Here is a 14,005-nt window from a genome sequence, read left to right on the forward strand (position 1 = left end):
GCTCAGAAATTCCAGGAATTGCTCACACTCAGGTTTACTGTTTTTGCAGGAGACGAGATCCCAATACTTGTCAGTAGACTTCATCTTCTGCAAAACACATTTAATCACATTACTTCCAGTTATAAACTCATCCATCTGACAAGGCACTACTAGTGTTGGAACAACAAACTCAAATCCATAGACTTTGATATTCAAGTCATATGTACACTTTGGTTGAACTGTAAGGCCACCACAACCAACCAACACTACATCACTGGGGATTGCTTGAGTATGTGGATGAAGGCCTTCAGCTTGGACTTACACTCACTACTAAGTGTACAGGATATGCTACCAGAATCCAATAATCCCTTCAATGTGCAGCGGTCACCAACAGTCACAGGAGCATAAAACAACTCACTTGCCCCATCAATTCTCTCAGACCCCACAAATATCACAGTTTTGTTTTCTGGTAATGACTTGCAACTGTTTACGAAAATGGTTTGCACATCCGTCTCTTCAGTTTAACTGAACATTGTCTGAGCAAGCTTCAGGGCACACTGGTATTGGGCAATCAATCTTAACATGACCTGGACTGAGACAGTGACGACTCAGCCTCTGACATCTACAATGTGTGTATATAGTATGTTCTCTCGATCTACAGACCCTACATGCTGAGACAGGGCCAGTTCTAAAGTCTGCTTTTTGCCTGCATGAACTCTATTGGGTGAACTTAGTGAAGCGGTACACAATGACAGGACCTTATCCATCATGCCAACCATATTTTGAATACCGGCCTCTGGAGAGAATGCTACTGCGTTGGGATTAAGATGACTCATGGTGGGCGGTGACTGGACTGGCACAGAAACAGGCGGCTGAGGAGAACTGGATATAGACTCTGGGCTTACCGTGACAGCGCTCTGATTGCAAACTGAAGCAGTCTTTAAGTGCTGTGCTCTTAAAAAGACTCTCTTTAGATCCCTCTGATGACTATCTAACCACTCCTGGACCTCAGCAGTGCTCCACTTCTCAGCTGGATTAAACTGAAAAGACATAGCAAGATTGGGGTCTGGGCAATGTGAAATAAACATCATGACAGCTTCAGCAGCAGGATCTTCAACACTCATATTACGCCTATGCAAGCACACGTCAGCAACATCTATTCCCTTGTTAAGTCGTATCCAGTAATTCATTGGACTCTCATCTACTCTTGTGACAGTATTATAAAAATCAGCCATGGGCATGTTCGAGTATGCCATCTCACCGAAATTGCGTTTCAGTACAAACACTGTACTGGGCAGTTCTCTGGTGCTCAGCTCTGGGTGGCTGCAAAATGACACTTTGACCACATCTCTCGCTTTGCCAACCAATCTGCTCATAATAAGAAAACCAGAGACCAGATTGGGATTTGCATTTCATCCTATTCAGATAACTGCACATCATATCTTCCCACTCATGCACGGTAAATTAATAATTCCTGTCACCCTTAAAACTGGTGGTGGTGCATCTTGCTGCACTATCACCTCCAGCTTGGGCACATTAATGCATTAACTAGCGTGCTGAGACTGGCAAGTTGGAATAGGCTGCATATGGCTGTTACGGACGGACGGACAGACAGATAGACAGACAGACAGATAGACAGACAGACAGACAGGACAGACTTGAGCAAACTGTGTTTTTAAACAAATCTTTTAAGTGAACGATTCATTCTCGATCACTTCCATAGTTTTGGTCGTCAACAATTCACTGTTTTAAACTAATCAGTTGACTCAGAGATTCTTTTATTAAATTAGATAACAACCTCCACACTTTTACTATTGGAGAGCTTAACGATTAACTGGCATGTTACGATAGTAAGTAGGGTGACCATACCTGCTTTTTGGACCTTAATAAAAAGCATCCGGCCGGGATTTCTAAATTTGTGACAATGTGATTCAGCTTTAGCTGCATTATGATCTGCATCTGGTCTAATACATTTTGGTTGTGTACGCATATTTGCATTGCTTTAACCCCTCTTTATAAGTCCCGCCTTCTCGCACACCAATTGGCCGTTTATAAGAACCTTGCAGCAACTATTGGCCAAATTCCTGCCTGTCAATCTCTCCACAAATGCCCGAAGCGCTGTTGTGTTCGGCATCAAACAGTTGTTTGAAAGTAGCAGCAAATGACAGCTGAGTGGAATCAATGCCCAAACAACAGTGCAACTTTACAGAAGATTTGCACCAAAAATTCCCATGCTCTCGTCCAGGTGGAGATATGTGGGAAGCAGAATGTATGACATGTAAAGCTGGCACTTACAGTGCATCTGGAAAATATTGACAGCGCTTCACTTTTTTCACATTTTGTTATGTTACAGCCTTATTCCACAATGGATTAAATTCATTATTTTCCTCACAATTCTACAAACAATATCCCATAATGACAACATGAAAGAAGTTTGTTTGAAATCTTTGCAAATTTATATAAAAAAAAATCACCACGTACATAAGTTTTCACAGCCTTTGCTCAATACTTTATATTTATACGTGTGTGTGTTTTGCTAATAGTGTCATTATTTTCACTGTATTAAAGTTTTCATTCATATTAACACTGTTTTGAACCCTATTATTCCACCCCACCGGAAATAAAAAAAAGTATCCTCTTTTTCCTGGATGACACGCCTCTTCAACATTGCGTGGAAATCTGGGACAGTGCCTAAGGAGTGGCAGAACGGGGTGGTGGTTCCCCTCTTCAAAAAGGGGGATCAGAGAGTGTGTGCCAACTACAGGGGTATCACACTTCTCAGCCTCCCTGGTAAAGTTTACTCCAAGGTGCTGGAGAGGAGGGTTCGGCCGATTGTCGAACCTCGGATTGAAGAGGAACAATGTGGTTTTCGTCCTGGCCGTGGAACGACGGACCAGATCTTTACTCTCGCAAGGATCCTGGAGGGGGCCTGGGAGTATGCCCATCCGGTCTACATGTGTTTTGTGGATCTGGAGAAGGCGTATGACCGGGTCCCCGGAGAGACTGTGGGAGGTGCTGCGGGAGTACGGGGTGGGGGGGGGGTCCCTTCTTAGGGCGATCCAATCCCTGTACGTCCAAAGCGAGAGCTGTGTCCGGGTCCTCAGCACAAAGTCGAGTTCATTCCATGTGGGGGTTGGTCTCCGCCAAGGCTGCGCTTTGTCACCAATCCTGTTTGTGATATTCATGGACAGGATATTGAGGCGTAGTCGCGGTGGGGAAGGTGTGCGGTTCGGTGGGCTGGGGATCTCATCACTGCTTTTTGCAGATGATGTTGTCTTCATGTCATCATCGGTCTGTGACCTTCAGCTCTCACTGGATCGCTTGGCAGTCGAGTGTGAAGCAGCTGGGATGATGATTAGCACCTCTAAATCTGAGGCCATGATTCTCAGCAGGAAACCGATGGAGTGCGTACTCCAGGTAGGGAAGGAGGTATTGCCCCAAGTGAAGGAGTTCAAGTACCTCGGGGTCTTGTTCACGAGTGAGGGGACAATGGAGCAGGAGGTTGGCCGGAGAATCGGGGCAGGTGGGGGCGGTATTGCACTCGCTCTATCACACCGTTGTCACGAAAAGAGAGCTGAGCCAAAAGGCAAAGCTCTCAATCTACCGGTCAATTTTTGTTCCTACCCTCACCTATGGTCATGAAGGCTGGGTCATGACCGAAAGAACTAGGTCGCAAGTACAAGCGGCCGAAATGGGCTTCCTCAGAAGGGTGGCGGGCTTCTCCCTTAGAGATACGGTGAGGAGCTCGGAGTAGAGCTGCTGCTCCTTTGCGTCAAAAGGAGTCAGTTGAGGTGGTTTGGGCATCTGGTAAGGATGCCCCCTGGCCGCCTCCCTAGGGAGGTGTTTCAGGCACGTCCAGCTGGGAGGAGGCCTCGGGGGAAGACCCAGGATTAGGTGGAGAGATTACATCTCCAAACTGGCCTGGGAACGCCTCGGGGGTCCCCCAGTCAGAGCTGGTTAATGTGGCTCGGGATAGGGAAGTTTGGGGCCCCCTGCTGGAGCAGCTGCCCCTGCGACCCGACTTCGGATAAGCGGTTGAAGATGGATGGATGGATGGATGGATCCTCTTTTTGGAAACCCAGAATATGGTCACCCTAGTAAATCAGTTTGCGAAATACCTTACAAATGAATGGGCAGAACCGTAAACGGACACCTACCTGTCGCTAAATTATCTGACTTCTCTTATAAAACATTTATCACAGTAAACTCCAATCATAGTTAATTACAAAAGGATTTTTTTGTTTATAACATGTTGAAGATTGGCAGACAGGCAGTCAGTTTGTTAAGTAGTGAGCTGTTTCCTCACTAATGCAGTTTATTCAGCACACTGAAGTATCTCCACCATAAACAGCCATAAAAAAGTGCCATCTTTTCTTCTTGCCAGTGTAAGGCCCATATAATGTCTAATGGACCACCTCGTTATGCTACTTTATGCTAAGCTTGTAGGCTCAACTATGTAGAAGGGTTCTGACTGAATCAATGGTTGGCACACTTTTTACACACAAATGACGCTCATTTGTCGCTACCTACTGGCGCAAAGATGTTATCTGCAGAAATGACTGAACCATCAGAATTAATCTGGATGGATTGAAAAGACTGCTATAACTAAATTTCTGTAATCTTGCACCCTTAAAAATAATCTAGTAGCTGGCCATATTGTGTCTGCAATGTAAATTACTTAACATTAATTTAAGGATCAGCACAGCTTGTGATTCGGCTGTAGGTACAAAGCCACATGGAGTCACAGCATGCCGGTTTTCAATAGCTACAACAATACACTTGCTATTCTATTGCTTAAAGGGATCATAATATAATTTTCCCCCATTGTGGTCCACTTGTTTAAGCTTGTCATGACCATTCACCATGTGACTACTATTGAGCTCATTTTAATGAATAATATTTTTTCCTATCTAAAGACTTTCATGTCATAGCTCAGGAGAGTTGCCAGTGAAGGACTTGGGACTGTTTGCTTCCCTTGTGGTGAGGTTAAATTAGCATTGCCAGCATGTCAGGACATAATTTTCCTGCAGCTCCAGAGTAATTACTTACATGACACACTGGGTCATGTGCCAACCGAGCACTTGCCATTGAGTGGGAATGTTAACAGATAGCTAACTCTAGGTACTATTGATGTATGCTCAAACCCCACAAGGGGTGATCCATGAACAATCACCACTGTCCCCTTAATCAAAGCACACAATCTTAGGTTATTCCAGAGGGACTGAACCTATAAGTTTACTGCAACTTAGATCAAAGTGTGCTAAATTACTAAATGGAACATGCCAGTGACTTGGACTCACAAGCTGCACTCAGTTTTAAGAATTTCTTTAATCACTGTATTGACTTCATTGAGTTCCCATGGGTCTTATGTGTTGTTACTGTAAAATTTGACATGTTCAGTTTACAGATTACCTTATTTTTGCAAAGTAAACTTACTAGCTAAAATTAAGTTATATTAATGTAAGTAATGTGAACTTGTTATTCTTAATTAAACTTAATAGTAAATATCAAGTTAATTTACATTTTGTTTTGTTAATTTACTATAAATTAATTAGTAACCTTACTAATTATTTATTAGTAGGATTACTCTATTAAGACAATTAAATGAATACAATTTGTTTTCAACACAATAATAAAACTATGCCTTTAAAACATCATCTTTTCTAAAGACTGAGACATCTTGCAGCACTCTGCTGCATGACAAAATTATATCTGGACCTAAAACAAGGTATAGAGCACTTGCAGAACAGGCACTGTGCAAACTCCAAAAAAGTATTTATATATATTAAAAAGCCTTTACAATTTGGAAAAACCTGCACGTGGCTTTGGAAAGATTCTTAAACTTAACTGCAATTACAGCTAAATATGCCAGAAACAAGTTCAGCTTAAAAGCTGATTTTTAAGGGTTTGGAGTTTGGGTTTGAGATTCTTTCCTCCCAAAGACAGAAATACCCACTGAATAAAATCAAATGTGTTCCTCATTGTCTTTGGATAGTCTAAATTTAGAGCTTAGATCAAAGCATAGAGGAGAAATACACCATGTGGCAAATTTGAGACATCATCCATGACAATTCTTCCCTCTAGAATGATTGCCCTCATTGCATCCATGTTGAGGGCATGTGGACTTTTGGCAGGCATGCCTTCAGGTAAAACTGTGAGCAGTCCAACATCTACTTCACTGAAGTCTGCATCTACATCTGAATCCTATAAGAGAAAGAAAAATAGGAAGAGTGCATTTCTTATTCATTGCAACAGTAATGGAAATATTCTAGTGACCAGGGGCTGTTTATTAACAAAAAAAAGTAAAACTTCAGTCTTTTACAATGCTTGTTTCATTTTGATAACCACAGCAGGTGTACAGTGACCAGTGCAAACATCAAGCACAAGGAAATGTAATCAAGCTTTAAATCATGAGAGAGGTGACAAGATTTACAGAGTTACAAAACAGAACATATTTGTGGAGCGGAGGGGGGCGGGGCCGGGCTGGAATGTCGCACACCCGGTCCCCAATCGGCCTGATGGGGCGCGTGAGGGATAAAGGCGGCCGGTGACGACGGTTCGAGAGAGAGATAATTACGGGCATGTCCGTCATGTGTGTGTTTATGTTTTGGTTTAAGTTTTCATTAAATTATTATTTATATTGACAAGCCGGTTCTCGCCTCCATTTTAATCTGATCTATAATAGCATGTAATAAAACAAATTGACAATTTATAAAAGTATAAACAGTGATAAAAAAAAATACTTGCGAAGCTCATCCTGAAAAATTCTTCTGGGTCATCCCCCAGGAGGATTGGAAGACCCTGAAGTACTGTGGTGTGAACATATGTTATATCAGATGACTATGAAAAAGTAGAGACAGGTAGACGTGAGTGTAACAATCATAGCCAAATCATGATTTAAAGATGACAATAATCATAAAGGAATACCTTGAGTCCACATGATGAAAAATTTGATCAAGTGTTCTACCCAGATTTCCTTCTCTTCTCAGAAAATGTTCAATCAGATTTTCCCCAGATATGCGATGGAATTCTCCAAAGGCCTAAGCAAAAATATGGTGTGGTTATTAACATTCAAATACACAATTAAAAGACTAAATTAACTGGGTTTTGAAGAAGCGGAGGAAAAAAACCTGGCTTTCTGTAAAAAGTGCTGGCCACTTTTCCAAGATCTCACAGACATGACACAGTCATGCACAATAATGTGAAGTGTCATCAACATGGCAAACTGAAATGACAAAACAAAGAAAAAAGCAGAAGTCAAACATAACACCATTAATATAATGCAAAGTAATTTAGCAGCAGATATAATTCTTCAATGTGACAAAGAACTGTCCTCGTATATTATAAGCTGCCAAAGGGAAGGGGTCATTGATTTCAGAAGGCAATGAATGCAATCGGCACAACTCATAATAGAACAAATGATCAACCATGCAGTCTGTGGTTTGCAGAGGAACATTATGTCAGTGATTGCCAAAATTTTCTTAATCCGCATGAATTTGGGCAAACCTGAACAAGATCCAACTGAAACCACCATGTCTGAGCAGTACTTAATGCCATCAATGTAAACACTGGATGACACAAGCAGGATAATACAATTAGGACTCTGCAGCTGCAGATATTCCTGCAGATATTCCTGAACATTGTCAGGAAAGGCTGTGACAAATGAACTACACACTATGTCCATTTGTACTCATGGCTTGAAAAAGAAATGGCATCCAGATGCTTCTTGGCCAGCATTAGGGGGAATTTTTTTAAATTTTGTGCATCACGGATCACTTCTTGAAGAACTTATGTTTCCCCTCAAATCTTATTGTCCATAGATTCCTCAACGGCCCATACATTACTCAAGTTTTGGTTGGAAATTGATTTTTGATAAATGTACTTTTAATGCATCAATGACTTCTCCGAACTCCGAATGGAGACATGGTACTGGAACAATGGCTTTGCGATATTGCTTACGAAGTTGTGCCCTCTTTTCAGATGTATAAGTGCAGAACTTACATTTCCACTGATCATCAACTGATACATTTAAAAAAAAAAAAAAATTAAAAAATTTTTTAATCCATCACTCAAAAGTAAAAGAAACAAAATCAGATGCATAATTTTCTGCAAAATGTGGGCCACTTGTGGACAATGACTTAAATGGAAACGGGTATTAAAATCTAAGCCTGCTGAAGTTTCTGTAAGCTTTATATTTAAATGAGACAGAAATAATACTAATAATAATACTCTACTTGAAGAGGTGTTGGCGATGGGGTCTGTTGATGACTTGCTGATAAACTCACTTGAAAAGCACCTCAGAATACCCCCCTTTTTTTTTAAATATATTTTTATTTTTTTATTATTATTTAATAAGCAACCAGTAAGCAAATTTTACAGATATGAAGCGGGCAAAGACTAGTTTTAACATAAATGCCTTCAAATTACGCGTAGTGAATAACGTGTTTGTGTAAGTTCTTAACATGAGCGAACACATCACACAAAACAGCATGAAAACAACAAAGTGCAAAAAACTCTACGATTGTTAAGAGTATCAAACAAATAAAGCAGAAAATGAGGTTTCAATGAAAATATATTACCTTGCATTTACCGAAGAAAAACGTCGAATCCTCAGTCCATGTGCTTCTGCGCTGTGTGGGAGGGGAAATTGCCGTCCAGTGAGAATAGCCTACGTCTTGAACATTTTGAGTAATTTTACTTAAAGCCCATGGTGCAGGTTTTTTTTTTTTTTTTTTTTGGCAATTTTCTAGTTGGTAATAAACATTTAAACAGTTATCCATTGTATTTGATGTTGTAGGGTACTACAAAAAAGAAATACAATACGGAAAAGTAGGTGATATGTTAGCTTTTAGCTACAGCTTAGCGATTATTCTTATTTCTCCCACAATGCATTCCATGACGTCACATGAGGTACTCGCTGACTGTTAGACGACAGAAGAAAGCCCGCGGCCCGCCTTACAATTGAGGGAGAGTGAGACGAGGAGTAGCTAACTAGTGAAAGAGTGACAGTGACAGATTTATAAGTAAGTAGATAGATAGATAGATAGATAGATAGATAGATAGATAGATAGATAGATAGATAGATAGATAGATAGATAGATAGATAGAATAGCATAGCATAGATAGAATAGCATAGATAGTGAGAGATAGCATAGCATAACAGATAGCTTAGAGATAGATAAAGAGTAGATCATAAATAACGTTAGTCAAAATGGTTTATTACTGTGTTTGTGGTGGGTGCAAGAACTCCAGCAAAACTGGACATAGGGTCCATTCCTTCCCCAAGGACAAAGGGATCTTCCGAAGCTGGGTGCAGTTTGTGAAGATTAGGCGGGCAGATTTTTCAGCTAGCTCTGTCACCGCCTACTCGAGAATATGCAGCGCGATTTCAAAGAGGAGGATTACCACTCAGGGATGCTAAAATGGTCTCACTTGGATTAAAGAGTGAGAGGAGTGCTAAATTACTTCCTACCGCCGTGCGTCTGTGAACGCAAACCTCTCTGCTTGCCCCGTCCCGAGGTCGAGAGACACCGTCTGCCGCAGCTGAGAAATTGCCACGGTAAGCATCATGCTAACGTTAATGTTTACAAGCTGCGTGTTAGCTAGCTCTGTGTGTATTTTGTATACCGTGTTCCCTTTGACACAGCCTCCACTAACTTACAAGCACGATTACTCTGACATTAGAAGAGCATATTTCGTGATTCACGAATAAAAATTAGAATAATAACAAAATTGCCCTGAAGTAAAAGTCCATATCATCATGAAAGCTTTATGGCTGTGCCATAGGTTATTGTTTCCACTGGGAAACTAACGTTAGTTGTAGCACACACGTCCCATTTTATTGATGGACTTATGAAATGACTGGGAATATTTACTTATCTTCTTGGAATTTCAAAGATGATAAGTAAATAATTCTCAGTACTTCCAAGTTGAAAATAAATGATTAAATGTTTCCATGTACTCCTGCAATGTGCTTGTACACCCAATGTGCTTGCGAATCACTGTTCTAAGTATTCATAGTATACCCACCTCTTATTTCACCATTACACTCATTTGCATTTTGCTGACCCTTTTCATATTTGTTTTCGCAAGATGTTGACAGACGCCTCACAGCAGGAGACTGTGGACAGTGTAGACACTGTGGAGAGTGTCGATACTGGGGATCAGCCCTTGCCCTCCTCCACTTCTGACGCTGGGACACAGTGTTCTTTAAAGCCCCCCCGATGGTCTCACGGTAAAACTTGGGTATTTTAAGGGGTAGTTATTAGATATAGTCTCTAAAACATTGCCAGTATCTATGCAATCAGAACATTTCCATACACATTGATTAAATTAATACATAGCCTACACCAAAAAACATACCAGTTTAGATTTGCTATGATTGTCTCATGTTTGGGTATGTTTACTGCCTCTCCACAGCTGTGCAGGTTAACCTGAAGCCCAAGATGGTCAGCGTGGGCACACAGACATCATTCGGCACACAAACCTCCACTCCCCTTGCTAGTCCTGAACAGACAGATGAAGATGATGATAATGCCTCTGTCATCAGTGACTTATCGTGGGTGCCCGAAGAGCCGATGCATGAGGAAGACTTGTTTGATGAGGAGCCACCTTACACGTGTGACCCCCATCACAAGTGAGATAGTTTAAAACCAACGTAGACCATTTTGAATGCTCATTTTTGTGTACTGTAGCTTTGGTAGTTTGAATGCCCCCCCCAACAACAATTGTTTTGTTCTTGTAGTGGCATTGACAAATTCATTGTTTGCCAAGAGGAGCTGATGGGCCTTTTTGTCATCTGTCCGGCCTGTTGTGAGAGGTCAGATAGTAGCATCGTGCAGCAGGAAGGAACTTTTCTTAAGATCAAGCAGGTACGGTTTTGTTTACGCAGCAGGCCATCTGATTAGAAAATCAGAATATCTAATTACAATCTGATAGCTCTGACTGTCTTGCCAGTTAATTTAATTTACAATGTATGTACCAGGCTGGCTTTAGTCTATTGGTTTGTGATGGCATCATATTTGAGTATTATACTGTATTGGTCATGTGTGTTTCATTGAAAACATGAAACCTTTGACCAGTAATGTACAGTACCTAATCTATATTGAATCCTGATATACTGTTGATTACACTTTTTTTTTTTTTTTTACATATCTAGGTCTGTGCATCATGTGGCTACCACCGTTTCTGGCAAAACCAGCCAATGCTCCACAGGAACATGCCGACCTGCAACCTCCTGTTAAGCGGGGCCATTCATTTCACTGGATGTTTGGCCACCCAGACATTAAGAATGTTGACTCTGTTTGGCCTGCAGTGCATCAGTGCGAGCAGTTACTTTCGCCATCAGCCGCTACACCATCCCTGTAATCGCTCAGGCCTGGCAAAACGATCAAGCAAAGAATTTTAGTGACCTACGAGCAATGGATGGCGGGCTAGTTCTTGCTGGTGACTGCAGGTAAACCAGTGTGAGAGCTCATAGACCAGTTGCACATTTTGATTTTTTTATTTGTTATCATGTAGGGTGGCTTTAGTTGGCATTTGCAGATGACATGGTGGATTGTCTTTACAGACCATGGTTATTAAAAACTTGAAACCTAATTCAAATTTGTAATTAATTCCAGGTCAGATTCTCCTGGGCACTGCGCTGAAGTATGGATCCTACTCTCTGATCGAGGACAGAGTGAACAAGGTGGTGGATGTTCAGCTTGTTCAGGTAAACCTGATGTTATTAGACAAAGAAATTAACTCTGCAATTTAGTAAACTGATTGTAAATTAATATAACATCTTTCCACTAGTACAACGATGCTTAGAGCTTTGTGTATTGCCTAACTAGAGTACAGTGTATCGTAATGCTTGGACCAGCAACGCGTCGGTTCATTCACGCCTCCTTCAACAACACCAGCATTTTACACTTACACTGTTATGTCATGTTGCAGAGCTCAGAGGTCCCCAACAGCTCATGGTGTGAGCTTGAATGGCTCAAGCGCAGTGTTGGCCTGCTGAGGGAAAGGACCTGCATTTAGCAACGCTGATCACGGACCGTCATCGCCAGGTATTTACAATAAAAATGCAGTATAGAATGTAAACATCTGAATTGCACTGAAGCTGGATGTTTGTGGTTTGCTGATACACGGAGGGCCACACAGGTCAATCATCCACAAAAGTTTGTTTATTTCTCCTTAGGTTGCCAAATGGGTGAGAGAGGAGCTGAGCCCTGAAGGGACACGGCATTATTTTGATGTGTGGCACATTGCCAAAAGTATGTATCCATTGTTGGAACCTTGAAGCAGTTTTTGTTAGTGCATATCAATTAATACCATTTGTTCTAAAACAGGTCTGGGGAAGGCATTGGATGCAGCTTCAAAAGAGTGTGACCAACTACAGCTGTGGAGGCCTGCTATAGTGAATCACCTCTATTGGACTGCAGCCTCAACCCCAGACGGCAACCCAGCAGTCATGGAGGCTAAATGGAAAAGTTTAGTCAACCACATCCAGGACATCCATGACCATGACACCCCTGCTTTCTCCAGTTGTGCCCATGGCCCTCTAGATGGGGATCAGCGCAACAAAGAGTGGCTGGACCCAGGTACAGTACACACAGCATGTGGTATTATGTACGCTCTACAGTTTTGTTGTATTTGCTGTCTGAGTGCTTTGACATGTGACCTATGATGATTAAATTATTTTTTCATTCCCTGGCAATCACATAACATTCTGTTTACTGTTTATGTTTGCTATAATTCATATGCAGGACCATTTCATGTGTTTCCATTAAAAAAGAATTTTTGTCTGAATCTATCTTGTCTATTTATACGTTTTCCATCTGTGTGTCTGTCTGCCTCCCTGTCTTGGTCTTTGCAGGCTCATTGGCAGCAGTAAAGTTGGAGAACATAATCACGAGGACTGCCTTACTGAAAGATGTTCGACAGCTGTCTCCACAGCATCAGACATTCTCCCTTGAGGCTTACCACTCCCTCATCTTGCACTTCGCACCCAAGCACACAGGGTTTTCATACGTTGGGATGTATAGCAGGTCAGTGCTATCCAAGGAATAATACAGCCAATTATTATGCCTTTTATAGTAATAATAGTACCCATTATCATGCCTATTGTAGTAAAAAAATCTCAAATGTGTTATTTTGTAGGCTTCTCTTAGCGGCTGCATTACAATCACAATGCCAACCGCTGAGACAGCACGGAAAAGTGATGGGACGGAGAAGTACTGTGTGCGGTATCCGCGCTTCAGAAAAGGTGCCCATGTGGTGCGTCCCATCAAAGAGGCAGCCTCATACGGTAAGCAGTGTCATGCAGTTCTATCATATTTTGAGATGGCTCACGAGACATCTGTGATCAGTGGCAATGATCTTTATTCAGTATTATTATTATTATTATATCTGCAGGTTATGCAACATCATTGATGAAGGCCCTTCAGGAAAGCTACACCCATTCACCTGCAGCTCTTCGAGAGGTTAGCGCTAATTTGTCCTCCGATGCACCCGCCCCCATCGCTAAATCCTTCGAACAGGTTAATAAGGAGGAGGCCGTCAGCCTCTTCCTAGCCCGGCAGTCACGCTACAAGAGAACCTAAATTCACATTATTATTATTATTTTTTTCCACAGACAAGTCCAATGATTTAGTTGTAAGTATTTATTTTAGTTGTTATTTATCTTCTTTCCTTCTGTCCCTGTCATCTCATTTGGTGGTGGTTTCCTGTATTCTGCATGTTTTGTGTGTTGTTGCTTTGGTTTTACTTTGCACTAAATCATTACTTTTTTCGTCTTTGTAAGTGGCATTAATTGTCGCTGTACCCCATTCAAGGGGTCCTGCATGCTGCATGTCTGCTCCTCTGTCTGTTATTTGTATGAAATTTGTTTTATGTAATTCAAAATAATTTACCAATCATTTTACCTGTGCCTGGTCAACCTCTGTGTGCGGTGTTGTCTGGGTTCACTGTGTGTCAGCTTGATATGCTTTTGCATGTATCACTGCATATGCATTCATGAAAGAGTGTGAGTGTGTGTGAG

At 41.5% G+C, this 14,005-nt stretch overlaps 2 protein-coding genes across 2 annotated transcripts; both read left to right on the top strand.

Moving 5' to 3' along the window:
- Positions 1-10,071: 10,071 nt before the first annotated feature.
- On the top strand, positions 10,072-11,790 carry LOC127654574 (uncharacterized). Its single transcript, XM_052141778.1, has 6 exons — positions 10,072-10,213; positions 10,399-10,615; positions 10,724-10,850; positions 11,138-11,342; positions 11,601-11,692; positions 11,776-11,790. Exons 1-6 carry the CDS (start codon positions 10,072-10,074, stop codon positions 11,788-11,790), a joined length of 798 nt encoding a protein of 265 aa, XP_051997738.1.
- A 149-nt stretch (positions 11,791-11,939) lies between these two features.
- LOC127654575 (uncharacterized) lies at positions 11,940-13,568 on the top strand. Its single transcript, XM_052141779.1, has 6 exons — positions 11,940-12,032; positions 12,164-12,239; positions 12,315-12,566; positions 12,842-13,013; positions 13,126-13,199; positions 13,381-13,568. Exons 1-6 carry the CDS (start codon positions 11,955-11,957, stop codon positions 13,566-13,568), a joined length of 840 nt encoding a protein of 279 aa, XP_051997739.1. The 5' UTR covers positions 11,940-11,954.
- Positions 13,569-14,005: the final 437 nt, after the last annotated feature.

This window comes from Xyrauchen texanus, chromosome 14, assembly GCF_025860055.1.
Source record: "Xyrauchen texanus isolate HMW12.3.18 chromosome 14, RBS_HiC_50CHRs, whole genome shotgun sequence".
In the NCBI taxonomy this organism is placed as follows: domain Eukaryota; kingdom Metazoa; phylum Chordata; class Actinopteri; order Cypriniformes; family Catostomidae; genus Xyrauchen; species Xyrauchen texanus.

Coding starts and splice junctions, on each gene's coding strand:
- LOC127654575 (XM_052141779.1), top strand. CDS start 11,955: ATGGCTCAAGCGCAGTGTTGGCCTGCTGAGGGAAAGGACCTGCATTTA. Junction 12,567..12,841: donor CAAAGAGTGGCTGGACCCAG/GTACAGTACACA, acceptor TGGTCTTTGCAG/GCTCATTGGCAGCAGTAAAG. Junction 13,014..13,125: donor TACGTTGGGATGTATAGCAG/GTCAGTGCTATC, acceptor GTTATTTTGTAG/GCTTCTCTTAGCGGCTGCAT.
- LOC127654574 (XM_052141778.1), top strand. CDS start 10,072: ATGTTGACAGACGCCTCACAGCAGGAGACTGTGGACAGTGTAGACACT. Junction 10,616..10,723: donor ACGTGTGACCCCCATCACAA/GTGAGATAGTTT, acceptor TTGTTCTTGTAG/TGGCATTGACAAATTCATTG. Junction 10,851..11,137: donor CTTTTCTTAAGATCAAGCAG/GTACGGTTTTGT, acceptor TTACATATCTAG/GTCTGTGCATCATGTGGCTA.